The 21157-nt window shown below is 36.7% G+C and overlaps 1 protein-coding gene across 4 annotated transcripts; it reads left to right on the forward strand.

Annotated features, from left to right (window-relative positions):
- Nucleotides 1–1480: 1480 nt before the first annotated feature.
- Nucleotides 1481–20761, forward strand: DEPDC1 (DEP domain containing 1). 4 transcript variants are annotated; one of them, XM_087449184.1, is made up of 13 exons: nt 1495–1630; nt 2727–2851; nt 3591–3856; nt 6536–6692; nt 7126–7244; nt 7659–7789; nt 9534–9581; nt 12118–12258; nt 13567–14415; nt 14851–15023; nt 16767–16943; nt 18091–18276; nt 18961–20761. In XM_087449184.1, exons 3-13 carry the CDS (start codon nt 3624–3626, stop codon nt 19099–19101), a joined length of 2355 nt encoding a protein of 784 aa, XP_087305310.1. In that variant the 5' UTR covers nt 1495–1630; nt 2727–2851; nt 3591–3623; the 3' UTR covers nt 19102–20761. The 4 variants fall into 4 exon arrangements, with proteins under 4 accessions (XP_004431542.2, XP_004431543.2, XP_087305310.1 ...); XM_004431485.3 differs by lacking the exon at nt 2727–2851 and having other exon boundaries at nt 1481–1630; XM_087449185.1 differs by lacking the exons at nt 1495–1630; nt 2727–2851 and adding an exon at nt 2876–2964.
- Nucleotides 20762–21157: the final 396 nt, after the last annotated feature.

A 21157-nucleotide genomic window follows, 5' to 3' on the forward strand; every position in this document is an offset into this window, starting at 1 on the left:
TTCCAGATGATACTTTATAATTTTAAATTAATTTTGTGCCATTAATCCCCTGTCAGCTTATGTCTTAGAAACTTAGGTAATATGTTGTGGCTACTCTTATCAAATGCTCTATATGAGACAATTTTCAACTAGAGAGCTGGGCAAAAATGCAAAATAAATTTTGGCTTCCACCTTCTCATCTCCATCTCATTCTGAAGGGAAATAGGGAAAAGAAAAGAGAAAAGAAAACCCTAAGACAATGTGTCATAAAGCCAGATGAAAAATGGTTCACACTATTTTGTAACATCTATCACTCTGCTCTTCCTTAACACAAATGCAAAATTGAGTTGATAGTTCCTGTTTACCTAGTGCTTTCTGAAAATTCCCATCCACTGGTCTTGTTCAGAAAATTGATGTATTTCCATCTAAATTATCTGATGTTCAATAGCTAAGGTAAACTCTGCAGACCGTTAAAGGACTCCCCCCCAGAACGTTTTCCTCTTACCTCTCTCCTTGCTGCTAACTCCTATCCTTTCAAATTGCTGTTTAATTTCCAAATTAATTCTTCCACAGCTTCAAATCACTCTAGTAACCTCTCAGCCTGCTGTACAAGGGAGGCCTAGTATTAAATAATCTCAAACTGGTGATAGAGTGCCTTATTACAAGCATGAAGTCTGAGCTCTGCCAACGGGATCTGAGACTTTGGGCAAAGCTCTTTAACTTGGAACTTAGTTTTTGTCATTTGAAAAATGACGTTTGTTGCAGATTTTCTAAAATCCTATCGAATTTTCAAGTGTATAACCATGACTCAAGTATAAACAGGCCTTACAAAGATATGGTAGATTTTCTTAAGGGAGGCAATTTGGCAAGTTTTACGTAACCTTTCCCAAGCTCCTCATTGTGTGTACTTATGGAAAGCTACTTATGCTCCATTTTACCACCTAAGGGAGGTTTAACCCCCATTTTTGCACTGGGAAGGATGGAGTCATGGCCCCTGCTCAGGTGTATGAGGGCCCCGCCAAGTACCCAGGAAGCTTTTTAGCAGCAAAACCAAGGGGTTTGTCAGGTGAGAGCTGCCCCCCAGGGATGCTCTGTTTTACATGACAACCATTGCTGGAGATCCTGTGGGGCCAGGCAGGGAAGGCCTGGGGGTTTTGCTTTTGTTTTTTCCTTTCAAATTTCACGGTCCCTTAGACCAAAGGCTGAACTCCCAACAACAGTCCTGTCCGGGACTGAGCGGCCTCACCGCTTCTGAGCAGGGAACCACGACTCCGCCTCGCCCACAGCCGCCAGAGTAGGAAGCAGCTCCAGGAAGCCGGGCGAGGCCCCAACCCCACTCCCCGCCGGACCCCGCGCGGACCAGCCGGTACTCGCCCCTGCGCCCCGCGCCCCGCAGCAGCCGCCCCCGCCCCCGCCGGCTGGGCGGGCCCTGGCGCGTCACGTGACCCGGCGGGCAGCCAATCAGCGCCACCCTCTCGGCATTCAAATCGGCGGCGGGGCCAACGGTTGCGCTGCGCCGGCTGACGCCGGGCGTCGGGCCTGGACCGCCGTCCGCCGCCGTGCTCGGCGCCGGGCGCTGACGGAGCTGCGGCCCGAGGGCGGGATGGAGAGTCGGAGCGTGCCGCCCGGCCCTTACCGGGCCACCAAGCTGGTAAGAGGGCGCGGAGCGACCGGGCTGGGCGGGCGCCCCCGCTCTCCCTGAGACCGTCGGGGGATTTCCCTCGGGCGGAGGGCCGGGGCGCGGAGCCCTCGCTCCGCTGAGGAGGGGGCGCGGGGAGTGGAGGGGGCCGCGGGGAGTCGAGGGGTCCGCGGGGAATCGCGGGGGCCGCGGGCAATGGAGGGGCCCGCGGGGAATGGAGGGGCCCGCGGGGAGTGGAGGGGGCGCGGGGAGTGGAGGGGGCCGCGGGGAATGGAGGGGCCGCGGGCAATGGAAGGGGCCGCAGGGAATCGGGGGGACCGCGGGGAATGGAGGGGGCCGCGGGGAGTCGAGGGGTCCGCGGGGAATCGGGGGGACCGCGGGGAATGGAGGGGGCCGCGGGGAATGGAGGGGGGCGCGGGGAGTCGAGGGGGCCTCGGGCCCTCGCCGGGTCTGGGCTGTGTCTCCTGGAGGCTCCGACTGTCGCCGCCCCCCGCGCCTGATTCTCTGCCCCCACCGGGATTCGAGAAGAACTTAGGCTGAGCCCTGATGCTTTGTGGGGTCAGACCGGGGCAGCCCGAGTGTGACAGCGTCGTCGTGCTGGGCCTGGGGAGCACTAGGTGACAGCTGCCTAGTTCGAAACCAAACCGGGGTGTTGAGACACCCAGCGGGAGCGCCTGTTGCAGTCGCTGCATTTGTCCTTGTACAGTGTCTTGTGCATTTGGATCCTCCTTCCAGGAGAGTTCAGTGCCGCTGGTTTCCTGGCCTTAGGAGAGGCACGACTTCGTGAGCCTCAGTTTCCTCGTTGGTGGAGTAGGACTAACCGTACAGGCCCACCTTAAGGCGCTTCCGAGAGGGTCTGTGTGACATGCATTGTGATTTGTACAATAGTAAACAGCTTATCCTGTGGATAAGTTGCAGCTCAGTATAAGTTTGTTGAATAAGTACAAGTGTGAAATGGGGAGGTGTGGGAAGAGAAGACTGCCGCCGTTGTGTTTTCAGCCCTTCAATTCTGCCTTGTGATGCTGGGGCCATGTAGCTTAGGCCTGGTTACATAGCAAGCGGTGGCGTCGCTGGGCTTACAAATCGGCTTTCTCGACCTCTAATGTAGGGCTTTTCCATTGAAAAGTGATGTGTTTATTCTACACCACCACCACCTTCGTGCTCCACTGCCACAAACCTGAAAGTTTGGATGGTGTGAGGATGATTTGGAAAATATGAGTATCTTTGTGAAATGTAGGTATAACGATGCCGTGAGATACACTATGGACTCAAAGCTTACTTAATTTACCCCATCTGTTCTATGTTCACTACTGGAATCTCCACATTAGAGACGCTATAGTAAATACGTAAGTTGTTTTAATATGAACGGTGTTTTACCAGTAGAACTACTGCCTGCCATGAGTTTAGTCTGGCCAGCAGAGCAGTTAGGCATGCGGGTTCTTAAGTCAATCAGACCTGGGTTTGAATGCCTGGGTTCATCACTTAACTGTGTGGCCTTGGTCAAATTATTAAATCTTTCTGTGCTTCATGTTCCTTATCTGAGAATGGGATAATAATAGTAACTATTCATAGAATTGTGAGAAAGTGACGAATGTAAAGCACAGTGTCTGACACCAATGCTACCAGCATATTATTAATATTGGTTAAGGTAAAATAGAAAACACAGGAATAAATGCTTTCTCTATTGAGGATAAGAGGCAGGTTCGTGTTCATTGCAGTGCTTCTTCATTATTCCTAGCTTTCCTGCATAAGTCAACATGCCACTGAAGTGCTTTTAGTCAAAAACTACTACATAAAAATATTATTACATAGAATTAATAAAAAGAAATCAATCTGACATAAAATTCATGCTGTAATCAGATGTGAATGAAAGAATTTTCTTTGTCTATTTTGTTTCAAATCAGAGAGAGGTTTCACTTTTGTTGTTTAATCTTTTTTTTTTTTTTTTTTTTAATTTTCCTTCTTTTTGCAGTGGAATGAAGTTACCACATCTTTTCGAGCAGGAATGCCTCTAAGAAAACACAGGCAGCACTTTAAAAAATATGGCAGCTGTTTTACAGCAGGAGAAGCAGTGGATTGGCTTTATGACCTATTAAGAAATAATAGCAATTTTGGTCCTGAAGTTACAAGACAACAGACTATCCAACTGTTGAGAAAATTTCTTAAGAATCATGTAATTGAAGATATAAAAGGTAGATGGGGATCAGAAAATCTTGATGACAACAGTCAACTATTCAGGTACTGAACAGATAAATAACTGCAAAACTGATACTTAACGTTTAATTCCACTTCTATTATGCTTTTACTAAAATAGCAGCTTCTTCAGGATAAACGGTGTTTTCTTTAGAAAACTGTTACTGCTCTTAGTCCAGTTAAAACCATTTAGAAGTTAAAGTTAATTGCTGCACAATTCAAACTTTTAAAATGTTAGATAGGATATATAATAAAATAGGGAATTGGGAAGAAAGAGTGAGATATTATCACTTCTGCATATTCTGAGAGCTCTAAAACATTGCGAAGACAGATCATTATTAACTTTAGTTTTATAAATTCAAGAATTACAAGACAAATTCTCACAGGTCTTTGCCTTCAATGGCGTATAATCTTATATCATCTAAGAATACGTGTGATAAGATAAATAATAGCAAACTTTATGTAATAAAAGACGAAATATACCACAGATTAAAGAGACTATTTATTAAGCATTTATCGTGTACCAGAAGCCCTGCTTTATGATTTACATGTTTTCTTATTTAATCCCTAGAATAGCTAAGCAGGGTAGGTATTAGCTCCTTTTTACAGATGAGAAAGCTGAAACCAGACTTCCATAAATCTTGTTACCTCTGTCCGAAATATGTTCTTCCACCTTGAAACACTGTACACGTTTGTCAGAGTAGTAAATACGTTTCTTCTCCTGTCGGCTCTGTTGTAGCCTCCTCTGTGGAGCCTTTCTGACTCCCTCAGGCCAGCAAAAATTGCTTTTTCTCTCATGCACTCAGGGTTCTTTGTTATATATCCATTAAACTAGATCTTTGGATTCTAATACCCATGCTTTTTTTTCTCTACAAAATTAGTACTTTTCAAATGTAATGTCTTAGAAGGTGATTCTTGCCTTTATATCAAAGATCATTTGTGTCATACAAGTAAACTGCAATAACAAGCCTATGAATAGTTAGTTTAACACTACAGATCTTTCCTCTCTTAACTAGTCCTCAGTCACCTTGTGAGCTTCTTTGCTGCTGCTCATCCTTTAGCTGTCACTGGTCCTCAAGGTCCTAGACTTGTCTTCCCTTCACCTCTCTCCCTGGGCAGTCTCATGCCATGTCTTCACCTACTTTTCTTATGACTTAACAAACCTCCAACCCAAATATCTCCTGAGCTTTATAACCATTTTTTATCTATTCAACAGGCACTTCAAATATAACAGAAAATCACTATCACCTCATAACCAGGATTTTGTCTTCTTATGTCCACACCTGAATGAATGGCACTGTCTTCCCTGGAGTTGCCTGGATTCTTTCCCTTTCTTCTCTCTTTTAAATATTATTTAATTATCAAACCATGTTGTTTACTTCCTCAGTGGTCCTCTGGTCTGTCTACTTCTCCCTCCACTGGGGATGTTCGTTTTGTTAGGCTGTTATTCTCTTACCTGGAATTCTGCATAACTCTCGACTCTTCTGCTTCTAGTCTTTTACAATGGTAACAAAACTATAAAGTACTTCAAAATAAAGTTCACCAAAAATATGTAAGACGTGACTGGAGAAAATTATAAAATTGTATTGAAGGTAATAAGTGGAGCAGGATATCCTGTTGATGATTTAGAAGACTTAGTATGATAAATAAGTCACTTCTCCCCAAATTGATTTATAAATTCAGTGCATTTTCATTTAAAACCTCTATAAATTTTTATAGAATTTGACAAACAGATTCTCAAGTTTATTTGGTAATATAATGCTCCAAGGGAATTTTGAAGAACAAGGAAAGGAGAATTGTCTTACCTGATATCTGGGCTTAAATTAAATTAAAACAATTAAGTACTGAGAAAACAAACTCTTACATATATAGGAAAGTGGTATAAGTTATACATGGATTAAATACCTAAATATGAAAATAAAGCACTTATGAGAGAATATAAGAAAATATTTTTAGGACAGTGGAATAAGAAAGAACTTCTGAGGCCACTAAAAACTTATGCATAAATTTAATGTATGATAAAAGATACCATAGAGTGAAAAAACAAAAAAACATATATTGTTTATGTATATGTATTAAAAGTATAAAAACAAGAACAAGAAGGAAATATACTATCTATAGATAATGATTTCCCTTAGGAAGAGAGAAAGAAATAGAATAAGCAAAGAATTTCTTTCATTTAAGAAAAAAAGATAATGAAGTCTTTGGTAAAATGTTAACAGTTGCATTGGTTGATGGTTCGTACATGAATGTTGTTTTATATTATTTTCTGTACTTTTTTGTTTCTTTGAAATAATTTGTATTAAAATGAAGGAAGGAAAAAGCATTATAATCAAAAGGAACAACAGAGACCAAGTTCTGGAAATTAGAACAAGCACAGTCCAATAAAGGCAGAAAACATACAAATTAGATAATGCATCAAAGAAATTTAGAAATGTAACATTCTAGAACCATTTTGTATGTAAGCATACCCCTCCAACAGAATTGATCCTAATAATAACCCTGAATTATCCAGAAATAAAGTTAAAATATGCACAGTATACTAAAAAAAGCCAGAAACTATTAAAATATTTTTAAAAGGTTTCATGGGAAAATCGATATATAGAGAATCTTCATAAGGTAATGTAAATAAATCTGTTTCTTTGTGTGATTTTTAAGATACATAGGCACTAAAAGTTTGTTTCTGATCTCACATTATTTAATTGCATGTTATTCTTAAACCAGATTTCCTGCAACTTCTCCACTTAAAACTCTTCCACGAAGGCATCCAGAATTGAGAAAAAACAGCATAGAGCACTTTTCCAAAGATAAAGATAGTACTTTTAAATTACGAAACTTGTCTCGTAGAACTCCTAAGAAGCATGGATTACGCTTCTCTCAGGTAAAACATCCTTTTTACTAATCCCTAGTTTAAATATAGTTACCATGTGCTTAATAGTAGAATTGTTAAAAGTAAGTGATTCTTTAATGTTTGAAGCCAATACTGAAATCTCTTAACCTACATTATATTCTAAAAATGTATGTGTATATTTGTTTAGAACCCATAGAAACAATAACAAAAATGGTAGTGAAACATACTTGAAACGGTATTTGTGTAATTTAAGCATGTTTTGTTTTAAATTGATTTGAGGGTGATGGGACAGCTGCAAGCCAAAAGCTTTATTACCATAAGTTACATTATTTCTTCAGGTGGTACTTACTTATAGCTCCACAGTGGACTGACACTAATAGAATTACCAAGTATTAGGAGTGGTGTCAGTTCAGTATTTCCTTAATTTGAGCGTAACATTAAACCAAAATAATTCTTTTTTCAGGAAAATGCGGAGAAAATAAACTGTGAAATAATCAATGAAGATCAAGAAAACTCATTTGATAATAGAGAAATAAGTCAGGAAGATGTTGAAGAAGTTTGGAGATATATTATTCTGATCTAGTAAGCTAAAACCAAGTTCTAAGGTGTTTGGAATGTTAATTTGACATTTTCATGAAGAAATGGAAAAGAACCAATTAGTTCTAAAAGCTTAGAAATGAACCTGTATATGTATTTCTGAATAAATGCTCTTGCTCTAGTTCTAGTACAGTAGAAATAGAATATTTTCACTATGATTTGCTTTTTCTTTGAATCAAAGTTGTAGCTATAGTTGGGTCTATAATGGAATCCTTCAAAGCTCATTAAGATAAATCTATTTGAAAGTGGATACTAAATAAAGCCTTAGAAGTTTGGTTTAAGAAAAAGACAAAATATTCTGACAGCTTTGTTTGTTTGCCAGTCATATTCTTTTATATTTATATCCTATTCCACTTATGTTATGGAGGGAAAAAAGTTTGTATTCTTTCTTCTATTTAGCCTGCAAACTATTTTAGGTGTATCATCCCTAGAAGACGTCATAAATCCAAAACAAGTAATTCCTCAGTATATAATGTACAACATGACCAATACAAGTAAACATGGAATAGTTATACTACAAGACAAATCAGGTTGGTATCAATAAAAAAAGTTGGAATCTTTTTAACCTTGCTGACAAAGGTCGCAGCTATAGTGGGGGCACAGAGAGACAAAATGTAGAAAGTAGAACACTTTAATCGAAAGAGCATCAGGGAGACTATTGTGTTATCGTAAGTGCTTTCGTAATCACAGAGGAATAATTTTTAAGTGAATATTATTCATACTATTATTTTAGCTCCTAAGGTGATTCATGGGTGATTTTTAAAAAAATGGCAGGGTTAGACATCCAAAAAGTATGCAAATATAATTAAAACTATTGATTAACCACATTTTATTGAGGGCCTACAATGTGCCAGGCATTGTGCTAAAGATTAGTGATGAGCAAGAGAGGAATGGTCCGTGGAGCCTACATGAGTAGTTATATCCAAATTTACAGGGATCAAGACATAGGCAAACTGAAATTACACACAATAAAATAAGCCCAAACTTTCAAGACCAGTATTCTAAAGATCGCTGGCTTTGTGTTAAATATGTTTCTATAACATATTGATTTCAGATATAAGATAGGTAAATCAGGGAAGGAATTCAAGCCAGATGCATTAGAAAACCTAGATTACGAGAAATGTTTCAATAAATCCACTCAGACTTATTTTTTATAATCAATCGCTGTCTGTAGGATTAACTGGCATGCATTGCTTTGAATTTCTTTCTGTGAGCAAGAACTGTGAGATTTTAATTGTAGGAACAAAATGTAAATGTCAAAACTTACGAGTTGGGGGCTGGCCCCGTGGCTATCGGTTAACTGCTCGCGCTCCGCTACTGGCAGCCCAGGTTCGGATCCTGGGCGCGCACTGACGCACTGCTTCTCCGGCCGTGCTGAGGCTGCGTGCCACATACAGCAACCAGCAGGATGTGCAACTATGACATACAACTATCTACTGGGGCTTTGGGGAGTAAAAAGGCAAAAAAGGAGGAAGATCGGCAATAGATGTTAGCTCAGGGCCGGTCTTCCTCAGCAAAGAGGAGGATTAGCATGGGTGTTAGCTCAGGGCTGATCTTCCTCACAAAAAAAAAAAACTTCGAGTTATGTTATGTGTGTATGCATGTGGCTTTGGACCAGTCCCATCCTTCATTACCTAAAATAACATACTTATCAGTATATGTTCTCATCCAAGCTTTCTATTCTTTATACTCATAAACTTTTCAGGTCAACTGTACGTGGGTTTTGTGTTTATGTCAAAAAACTGCTAGATTTTATGCAGCATATTTCAGTGGCAATTGAAAGATTTTAAGCAAGCCTCGCTATGAAAGCACCCTAATATTCAGATGTAGCTCGTTTCAGTCATAGGTCTCACTCAGTCAGTAATATTCAGATGGCCTAGCTATAGTCAGAACAGAAATGAGGATAAAGAAAAGATGGTGGTACTGGATAAAGATGAAGGTTAATTTATTTCCAAACCTCTCCCAAAATAATTAATTCTTGAATTTGGGGTAACCAATTGTTGTCTATATCATGGAAGGAGTCAAACTCAAGATCTCTATAACTTTTTAAACTTGTATTTAAAATATTTTCTTGGCCCTATGTCTTATTAAACATATAATAATTTTTAATCTTGGTTATATACATATATATACATATATAATGTATATATACACACATAGATGAATATATGTATGTATATGTATATATAATTATGTATAAGTGTGAAGTTTTAAATATACTATCATAAAAATTGTGTGATTTACTAAACAATGTAAATTTTTTTTTTTGTATAGATGACCTTCCTCACTGGGTATTATCTGCCATGAAGTGCCTAGCAAATTGTAAGTTAAAAAACAAGCAAAAATGTATATATGTTTTATATTGATAGTATTTAACAAGAACCAAGAAACTTTTTAAATAATAAAGTCCTGATAAAACTAAAGTATGTTTCTCTTAATGTTTATAGGACAATCTAGTAGAACTGATTATATTTCTTTGCATGTGGAGTGTATTATAGAGCCCTTAACTTTTTCTATGCAGATGGTGATTTTATAATTCAAGCCCATCGTTTGTGGCTCAGTTCTCATAAATCATAAAATCATGAGCTAAAGGATCTCAAGGGATGTTTAGGTATAATCTACATCAGTTGTCTCAGTGAGGCCCAGAGAGTTCAAATCGCAGCTTGTGATTAAAGCAGCTTGTAAGTGGGAAGTTTCAGTCAGAAATGAAGTCTCATAAAGCCCACTTCAGTCCCCTTGCCCCTTACACGGCCTCAGCATTCAGGTACTTCATGACACGCTTCTACTACGTAAGATATATTAATGGGACTTTTATGTTTATGAAAAAAATGATCTGTCACCAATCAGCATATCATTTTTTTAGCATTTCATTCATCAAGCTTTTTCCATAGTGATCAGTGATAATTGATTTTCATAATTTAAGACCCTAGTTCAAGTACAAAACCCTAATTGCTTTTCAAAATCAATTTTAGAAATGTGCAGAAGTGCGTGCTTCTAAATCATCAGAAGTTAAAATATATTTAATTTAATTTTGTTACAAGAGTATTTTTTTAGTTCTTATAAAATTAGTATTTTATTAATGTTCAGGATAAGTATATATGTATTCCCTTGTCGTCCACTGGGTGTCAATATGACAAAATAACAGAATAAAGTAAATAAGTTACAGAAAGATTTTATTTATCAAATGGAGGTAAAGGTCTTGATCATAAGCTTAAGATTTTTGAGTTTCTCTTTCTACCTTCCCCTACCTGGCTGCCCTTCTCTCTCTGCTCATGGTTGGCAGCTCAGAGAAGCATACTTCCAGGGAGTACACTGACGTCCTCTCTTCGGGATTTTTTCTTCCCTTTCTTTCCAGTCCATGTTATACCTAAATGATACCAAAGATATAACTTACTGGATTCCATTTTAACAACAATGTATCTAGCCAGAAGCAGTATTAAGATTTTTTACTTATTATTTAATCCACCACGGTAATCCTGTGACATATAGGAATCAGTGATCAGTGTACTATTCCCAATTTTTTTCTAGAAGAGAAAACTATGGCTTAGAAAGTCTTCTGCTAATACATAAGGAGCTATGTATTCAAACCTAGATTCTCTAACTATAAATTCTGTATTTTTAATTTCAATAAAGTATTTCCTGTCTTAGAAAACTTTCTAATGATTATCAAATCTTTTATTCTACATATTAAGAATATTTCTTATATCCTCCTTAGAAAAGTGTCTATTTTGCTCTACATAAAACCCATATTAGCCTTTAAGGTATTAAATATGTGTGTGGTTTGTTTTCTTTAATCCTTTTTTGGTGTGTGTGCTCACACTTGTGTAGCCATACAAAAGTTTGGGGTTTGGGAAGAGAAAGATTTTAACTTGAAAGATAGCATAGTGACTCTCAAGCATGAATGCATATGACAGTCACTAGGGAGACTTGCCAAAGATTCTGATTCAGTTGATTCAATAGCTTGGGAATGTTTTTTTTTAAAAATCATGCCTCAGAAGATTCTTATAGCAAAGATTCCCAGATCAGAGTTCGGAAACTACTAAATTAGTGAACCAGAAGCAAACATCTCTAGGTCAGTAATTCCTAGCTCCACCTCCATAGATTCTGGTCTGTATCGAAGAACTTATATTTTTAATAGGCACATTGGATGATTCTGATTATGTAGTCCATGGACCACACTTTAAATGTTGTCGGACCTTAAAGTCCTGGGTCTTGTTTTCACTTGACCTTGCTCGAAGTTCTAATTCTAGCTTTGCCACCAATGGCTCTTTCATCTTGAGCAAGTTACTCTGAGCTTCAGTTTATTCATCTGTAACAGGAGATCAGATCTTATTTCTGAGGAAAACACTAATGAGTGGGTGTGATTATTTCAAAAATGTTAAGCTGATGAAACAGCAATGTAGAGGTATTATTTAAACTCATTAAAGGTATGCTTCATGTCAGGCCAAATTTATTCATGAAAATGTAAATTTACAGAAGACCATTTGAAAGATTTATTTGCATTATCCAAATAGCCTTCACTTTATAAAATGAATTGTGATAAAATCACATTAAAATAAACTCCCCTAATGCTTTTAAAATATATTACAAATTTTGCTTTATATACAATTTTCAGGTATATAAATATTAAAATACTAGTAGTTGCTTGCAGTGATTTCTAGTGAAAAGATAATGAGAGGGAAGGAAATGTGCATAACCCTTTAAATTATATTTAAATTTTGAAATGTGACAAAATTTGTCGTTAAACATAGCTCTTTTATGAAATACAGGTTTGATACTTTTTATAAGTATATTTAAACGTTGTATTTAAAATAAAATATATTTTGCCTTTTTTCTTTTTTTGCCTTCTACTTCTTAGGGCCAAGAAGTAATGATATGAATAATCCAACTTATGTTGGATTTGAACGAGATGTATTCAGAACTATTGCAGATTATTTTCTAGGTCTCCCTGAACCTCTACTTACCTTTGAATATTATGAATTATTTGTGAACATTTTGGGTATGTATGGACTTTTACTTATTATTTAAATTCATTTTTTTTAAGTTTTCAAGTGTCCCATAATTTAAAAGATCTAAAAGTATAGGTAAATATGAAGGGGGCAGGCTATAAATTATTTTAAAATTTGGGAATACTCCAGTTGCTGTTGTGTTGCTTTCCAGTAGTTCAAATATATCATTCCAACACAATTTCTCCACACCAATTAGGCGCCTGCAATTCATTTCTGACACTACCCAAAGTTAGCTCAAACCCTACAAGTTAAGGACAAAGTCCTTCAATTCTGGTAGTAACTACCTAAAGGTAGTGCGGACTCCACTGATTGAGGGCTCAGTTCCATAAGACCACCCTCACTTCAGCACCAGCTGCAAATGAGATCCTCAGGCTTCCTTGCACCTCTGCCCGACTATCTACCAATTCAGGGGTTCTCACGACCCCCCTCAAGTTCAATAATTCACTACAATGACTCACAGAACTCTGGAAAAGTGCTTTACTTAGTGATTACCAGTCTGTTATAAAGGATACAAGTCAGGAATAGCCAGATGGAAGAGGTACATAGGGCAAGGTATGGGGGTAAGTGTTGTGTAGCGCTCCCAAGCCCTCTCCAGGAATGCCACTGTCCCAAGCATATCCATGTGTTCACCAGCACGTAAGTTCCCTTAGCTTTGTTGTCTCAGAGTTTTAATTAAGTTCTCATTACATGGGCATAATTGATTAAGTCATTGGTCATTGGTAATTGAACTCAATCTCTAAGCCCCCCTCCCCTCCAGGGAGGTCTGAGGTAGGGCTGAAAGTTCCAACCTTCTGTTCCAAGCAAGACTAGCCCTGAGTCACCTCATCAGCATCAACTCAGATGTGCTTAGGTAGGCTCTTTATGAATAACGAAAGACTCCTATGGCTCTGGAAATTCCAAAGGTTTTAGGAGCTCTGTGCCAGGGACCAGAGGCAAAGACCAAATACATGTTTTTTCATCCTACAGTTGTCTAATGATTAAGAGCTTTCTTATACTTGTAAACTGAGAGCGGATATTTTTTAATGGATTTGACTCAATCCATTTAAGTAGATTGGTGAAATAAATTTTAAAGTTATTTATATAACAGGTTGAAAACCTCTAGTCAGTCTTGCACTTTGTAACTGAATGTTGCATGTGTCCTATTTAAGTGGCTTCTGAATTAAGCAACTGCTATTTGTACTGTACTAACAATATATACTACAGTGATGCTTTATTTTTTTAACTTTACTGTTGTTTTTGTTTTATTTTTGTCCACCGTCATACAGTTGCATCTTAATTTTTGTTTCATTTCCTGGTAGTTGTTTGTGGCTACGTCACAGTTTCAGATAGACCCAGTGGGATACATAAAATCCAAGATGATCCACAGTCTTCAAAAATCCTTCACTTAAACAGTTTGAATTCCTTCAAATCAACTGAGTGTCTTCTTCTCAGTCTGCTTCATAAAGACAAAAACGAAGAATCAGATACTACTGAGAGACTGCGGATAAGTGATCAAGGATTTCAAGAAAAATGTGCTAAGAAAATGCAGCTAGTTAATTTAAAAAACAGAAGAGCCAGTGCTAATGACATAATGGGAGGAAGTTGTCGTAATTTAATAGGCTTAAGTAGTATGCAGGTTCTGTCCTCTAACATCAAACCAAGGTGCTATTCTTTAGAAGGAATTGTAGATTTACCAGTGAGTTCAATTAGAGAGGTCTCCAGTGTCTTCCATCAATCTGTTCTGAACATAGAAGGACAAAATAATAAACAGTTTTTAGTGTCTAAGACCAAACAGGAATCCCTAACGAATCTTCATTCAGAGGAAAGTAATCAAAAGCCACTCTGTGTTGGTTTTAAGAGAACCTCTCCTTTGACTGTTCAAGACCAAGAGGAGTTATGTAATGGGAAATGCAAGTCAAAACAGCTTTATAGATCTCAGAGTTTACTTTTAAGGAGTAGTACAAGAAGGAATAGTTATATCAATATGCCAGTGGCTGAAATTATCATGAAACCAAATCTTGGACAAGGCAGCACAAGTGTGCAAACAGCCAAGGAAGGTGAACTCGGAAAGTCTAGTACCACAATCAATAAAAGACTCTGCAAAAGTACAATAGAACTTTCAGAAAATTCTTTACCTCCAGCTTCTTCTATGTTGACTGGCACACAAAGTAAGGTTGATGCTTTCAATGCATGAATGTTAACTTTTAGTGTTTACTAACTGTGTTTGGCTTATCTGTCTTTTCTTTTCTGAAATTGCTTTATTTTCTTCCTCCAAAAGGAAAATTTCTTATCGTAAAAGACTCTTTGTCATGACATAACTAAGATTTATTCTACTTACCTAAAGCACTTATTTCTTTCCCTTCAATTGCACTTATTCTGAGTCACTTTATTTGTAATAAGTGAAGGATTTTAATACTCAAATAGGTATGGAGCAAATGAGAATCTTATCATGCTTTTGAGGAATGTGGAAATTTCTAGGAATAGTTAAAAGAAATTAAATACTAAAATACTATTTTGCCTTCTTTATATAACTATATGCTGGTAGTATGAAAGCAACTAGTGTCATTGATGATTTTTTTGGGGGGGGTAACTTTGCCTTCTAGGTTTGCTGCAACCTCATTTAGAGAAGGTTGCCATCGATGCACTACAGTTATGTTGTTTGTTACTTCCCCCACCAAATCGTAGAAAGCTTCAGCTTTTAATGCGAATGATTTCTCGAATGAGTCAAAATGTTGATATGCCCCAACTTCATGACGCAATGGGTACAAGATCACTGGTAAGTTGATTTCTTAAGGAAAGAATATGCCCTGATTCATAAACCAAAAAAAGAAAACCAAACTTTCTAAAAGTACTACTTAAGTGATGTTGTAGTCTTGAAATCATAGATTCTTACGTTAGAAAGGCTCTTAAAAGTCTAATCTTTCCTAGCATCAGAATGTTGGTGTGTTAATCCTTTGTGCCCAGTCTGTTATACTTTCATATCCTGATCTTTATCTCGTCTGAGGACTGTGCCTCTTGGCTCATCCTATATCACTTCACAATGATTGACCTGGACTGTCAGACCACATTCTATTGCCTTGTGCCCATTCTGTTTGGTGGTGCATGAAGAGGAGACGTAGGCGCTGTTGAAAGCTAAAGAGTACTATATTCTGTGAAGTAGGGAATTAATAGAAATCCATGTACAGTACGTCAAAGTGTTTCAGAGATTGTGGTAGTGGGAAAGTTGTATTTGATGAATTATGTAAATTAGGATAGCATGGTCTTTGTGGGCAAGAAGTTGGGGAAACTACTGAGGCAGTCTCAGGCTCCCTGTGAGGATGAGGGCAGAGGCATTTATATACAGATATTGATTGGAAATGGATTCTTGAAATTGTATCTCTAATCTCTCTCTCCATTCTTTTTAAGAGCTGCCACTTCCTCAGAGTGCAGCTTCAATATACAAGAGGTTCTCCTAGCAAGCGATCTGGAGCTGAGCTCTACTCCTCCACTCATTAAGGACAATTCTTTAACAGTGATAGACCTAATACGAAGAAGAATTATTCTCGATTAATTGTGGCATCATTAAAAAGCATAGAGAAGTTTGTAGGGGAAGATATTTTGAGAGATATGAGTGAGAAGGAGATAATTTTGGTTTTAAAATTTTTGAGTTTAAGGTTATGGGATATCCAAGTGAGATTTATCCAACAAAATGTTGGAAATGTGAGCCTGGTGAAGAAAGTTCAGGGCAGAAGGCAGATTTTTTTGGAGACGAGGTAGTTGAAGCTATGAGTAAATGAGCTCTACAAAGCTGAGAAAGAATTAAACAGCTGAGGACTGAGCCTTGGGAGGAGATAGGAAAACCTGCCTGACATATAGGGATAAAACCAAAAATATTTTAATTCAATAAATATGCTCATCTATTATGTGCAAAATACTTAAAATAATCTAATTATTTTAGAATGAGGTGTGTGTGCGTCTTATACTTAGTGGGTTATATGGATGTGAATGAGAGTCCCAGGATTTGAAGACTTCTTTATAATGGAATTGAAAAATATATGTGTTAATTGCCTTTAAAGACTGATGGAATAAGCATTAAAAACTATTTTGCAGAGTTTCAGAAGATAAATAGAACCAGTCTTGCAACCACTAATGTTTATATTATATATTCTCCTGGTGTTTTTGTGGGATTAATTTAATGTAATAAGTCATTGTTCTATGACATTATTTAAGCAACATACATATATGGTATTAATGGAAACCTATGATGTTTACTGACAAAATTGTGGCAAAATTAAAGAAAATGCTAAGCCTTTTATAATCCTTTGCATTTATATTAAGGGAATACTTAGCAAGTATTTTAAAAAGAATAATAGCCATTCTTACCTTTCTAATATAGTAAATTATTGTCCTCATTTTTAAGCCAAAGTCTGTTAATCACTTTATCTCAATACTTCAGCATAATGCTACCCAGAAATTACTGATATTCTAATTTATATCAAACCTTAGGTTTTTAAATTCACATATTTTAATATGTTTCTAGATGATACACACTTTTTCTCGGTGTGTGCTATGCTGTGCTGAAGAAGTGGATCTTGATGAGCTTCTTGCTGCAAGATTAGTTTCTTTCTTAATGGATCATCATCAGGAAATTCTTCAAGTACCCTCTTACTTACAGACTGCAGTGGAGAAACATCTTGACTACTTAAAAAAGGGCCATGTATGTGTTGTATTAAAATTCTTAAAAATCTCTGCATTAGTCAGTTGCAAGTGGCAAATTCATCTCAAACTAGCCTAATCAAAGAGGGAGACTTTATCAGCTTACATAAATAACCTCTAAAAGTCAGGGGTATAGACAGAACCTGGGGACTCTTATTAGCAAAAGGACTGTTTCCATCCCTCCATCTCTTATTTCCATTTTGGTCCTGTATTTGACAAATGGCTCCTTCACATGATGGGGAATATGACTAATTAAAGCCCTTGAGTCACAGACCTACATTTGCAATCCAAAGGAAAAAGGAGCCACCCCTCCACCACCAATTTGGAAAGTTCTTGGTATGGACTCTGATTGGCCCGATCTAAGCTAAATGCACATTCTTTGGGTGGTTGAGAGTGAGTGGTTTAGAGAGAGGGCCATACTCTGATTTGCTTTACATAGCTTAGAGGAGAATCTTTTCTTCAAAAAAGGTAAGGAGAATGGAGGTAGAGTAGGAAGGAACAGTTATAAGAAGAGAAGGAGTACTGAGCAGCAAAAAACAGCAGGTCTCTGTTATATGCAGTCTAGCTACCCAGCACATATATTCATGTTTCTTCCCATACATGCCGTTCTAACATTGCCCTGACTTGTCACTATCCCCTAGAATTTCTTTCTGTTATCAACAGGTGTTATGGGCTCCACCCATGCCCCTACACCTCAAAAACAGTACATGAATACTTTAACTATTACTATGTCAGAACATTAATGTTATAAGATGAATTAAAATATCACTTTGATTGTTATTGTTTTGTAGTTAAAAGAATAAAACCCATGGTTAATTATAATAATGATGATAGCTAACCTTATTTAATACTTATTGTGTGCTAATCACTTTATATACATTATCTCATGTGATCCTCATTTTACAGATGAGGAAACAGACCAAGAGAAGTTGAATAACTTGCTGAAGGTTACAAAGCCAGTGGGTTGTGGAGCTGAAATTTAGATCCTATTGACTTATCACCGCTCTACTGCATAATGTAGTTTTCTTAAAGTGTTGAATATTTGGTGGCAAAATAATAGGTACTAAATCGCATCAAAAGAACACTTTAGCCAATAGGAACATGATCAGAATTAATAGACTTGGACTGTATCATTTTGTTCACTGCAGATTAAAAATCCTGGAGATGGACTGATTGTTCCTTTGCCAACATATTCATACTGTAAGCAGATTAGTGCTCGGGAGTTTGATGAACAAAAAGTTTCCACCTCTCAAGCTGCACTTGCAGAACTTTTAGAGAATATTGTTAAAAACAAGAGTTTGCCTGTCAAGGAGAAAAGGAAAAAACTAAAACAGGTAAGAGAATGAGCAAATTCTCAATCATGTAAATATTTTCTAATATGCTGTTGCTGATTGTTATTTAATAACACAGAATTTAATTTCTTATTTTAATATTCTAGATTTTAAATATTGGATATATAGGCTATTTATGACTACCTGCCTGGCTTTATTCTTTATCCTGAAATTTAAATAATAATAATAGATACTCTCCTTTACTTCTGGTGTTTTTGTATTTACAGCTTGGATTAGCCTGGGAAAACAATTGCAAAATTTGGATTATAATACATGACTTTTAGTGACTCATCATTACCATTTAGAATTTGTAGCTCTACATCAAAATCCAGTAGCCACATGATTCTGACAAGTTCGATTTCAGGTCTGAGATACACAAAGAAATATGAAATATACTAGATCCCTGTGACCTTTATAGCCTTTACCGATATGAAGGAAGAAGATCTGGAATTTGTGGGGAGAATTCGCATCAGAAGAGATCCTAGAATGTTAATGCCAGCTGGGGTCTAAGAAATCTTACCTTTTGTATATGAGAAAGCAGAGGGAGAAGCAAGGATAAAGTGAAAGGATACTGGTTTCTGTAATACAGCTTTGAGACAGGCACTGAATTCTTATATAATGTTCAACACTGGCTTCCACTAGGATAATAATGTTCAATACCCTCTAATTCCTCACCTTGTTTTTAAGTTTCAGAAGGAATATCCCTTGATATATCAGAAAAGATTTCCAACCACGGAGAGTGAAGCAGCACTTTTTGGTGACAAACCTACAATCAAGCAACCAATGCTAATTTTAAGAAAACCAAAGTTTCGTAGTCTAAGATACTAATTGAATTAAAAATTATGTAATACTTGTGGAACTTTGGTAAATGAAGCCATATCTAAGAATCCAGCTATTAAAAAGGAAGTCTATTTATTAATAAGGTTTTTCTAAATAAAACATGTTTTGTAAGGAGGTGCCAAAATAGTTTTTTATCAATGTGAGACTAAGAAACTAGTGGATCTCAACTGAGAGCAAATAACAGTAGGTGATACCAGATATGTTAACCAGAAACAATCTTTTGTTTAACAACATCTGGAAAAGCTATCATGGTGTGTGCTACAATTTTATTTACTTGAATTTTGAAAACTGACATAATGTTCATCAAGATTAAGCTGTAATTCTGTTGTTACAAGAAAACTTATCTGCATATGTGCTTATGAATATTAAAGAACTAGTTGTTTAGGGTTACATTTGTTTCTAAGTGTAAGAATGTGAAGAATATTTGAAAACTCAGTGAATTAATTTTCTACTGCCAAATGTTGCACTCTTTTGTATATTCTCTTTCCACTTTTGATCTATTTATATACATATGTGTTTTTAAAATATGTATACATAAGACTTGGTTGGCCTTAAACCTTTATCCCAATAATTTCAGTTATTCTTTTTTTTAATATATCTTTTGCATTCTTATGTTCATGAATCTACTAGAAGATAGAGATACAAAAGAAGTATAAGGCAATCATGTACTCATTCAAAAGATATTTATTTAGCAACTATTATATGTCTTTCATTATTCCAGATATTGAGACACGATGATGAATAAAACAGAAAATCTCTTCCCTTAAAGTATTTATTTTCTAATCAAGGGAGGTATACCTATCAGATACTTAAAATAACAGTATACCCCCTAAATCAAGTTGTGGGGATTCCCTCAGCTGAAGACTGACCTCTGTGATTATGGAACAGTTCTCTAAGCTAGTGTTTTTCAAACTGCTACATATTAGAATCACCTGGAGAGTTTTAAAACAATACATGCTCAGGCCCTACCTTGTACCAATTAAATCCGTATTTTAAGAGATGGTATAGAGATAGGCATCAGTATTTTTCAAACTCTCTAGGTGATTCCAATATTTAGCCAACTTTGAGAATCAGTGCCCTAAGCACTTTTTATAAACATTTAAGTAAATGTCAAGCTGGTGGCACAGTGGCTTTATTATTTCATTTTAAGAAAATGCCAAGTATAAATGCCTCTCACCTTAATACAAGATTATCCAAATTTCTGCTTGATTGACTTAGTACAAAGTTGACACAGTTTTTCTTCCATATTTTTCTCCAAGATTGTTTAATATTCATTCCTTAAGTGTAAAGATATATATAATGCCTGGGATATAATAGACATTTATTGTTCAATGACTGTTCTTATTTTTGAAAGTAATGTCATACTATAAAAATGACAACGTTCCATTTGAAATTACTATTTTTTATTAAAAATTTGGACAGAAAATGATAACTATATCTTTTGCCCATAAACCTTAGCTATAAAATTATTGGACCAAATTAGAATTCTTTCCAAGATGTTTGTATGCTAAAACTTTTTCTGTTTAAAATTTGTAATAATGTGAATTCTGTTGCATAGTGAGATAAAAATTGTGGGTTTTGTAACAATTTAATTTTGTATTTATTGATATTAAATATATAAATATTATAAAGACATAGTAAACTTTCATCTGCATTAGTGTGCATGCAACTGAGATTACAAAATACATGGTGTAACACTTTAATAATGTGAACTCTGAAGTCAGGTTTGAATCCTAGTGTGCTATTTATTTACTCTGTAACCACAGACAAATTACTTGACTTCTCTGAGTCCCAGTTTCCTTATCTGTAAGATAAAGATTATAATAGTACCTCTCTTTTAGAATTGTGAGAATTAAATAGAGTAATGCATGTGAAGTGTCTAGCATAGTATAAGCACTCTGTAAATATTAGCAATTATTACTAGAATTATAACACTAGAAGAGATCTTAGCAAACAAGTATCCCTCTCTAGGCCAGCCCGGTGGCATAGTGGTTAAGTTCGTGTGCTCTGCTTTGGTGGCCCGTCATTCTGATCCCGGGCACAG

Source organism: Ceratotherium simum, chromosome 2, assembly GCF_057802395.1.
Source record: "Ceratotherium simum simum isolate JZ-2026a chromosome 2, ASM5780239v1, whole genome shotgun sequence".
Taxonomy (NCBI): Eukaryota; Metazoa; Chordata; class Mammalia; order Perissodactyla; family Rhinocerotidae; genus Ceratotherium; species Ceratotherium simum.

Coding starts and splice junctions, on each gene's coding strand:
- DEPDC1 (XM_004431485.3), top strand. CDS start 1,583: ATGGAGAGTCGGAGCGTGCCGCCCGGCCCTTACCGGGCCACCAAGCTG. Junction 9,582..12,117: donor CATGAAGTGCCTAGCAAATT/GTAAGTTAAAAA, acceptor TCTACTTCTTAG/GGCCAAGAAGTAATGATATG. Junction 15,024..16,766: donor CAATGGGTACAAGATCACTG/GTAAGTTGATTT, acceptor ATATGTTTCTAG/ATGATACACACTTTTTCTCG.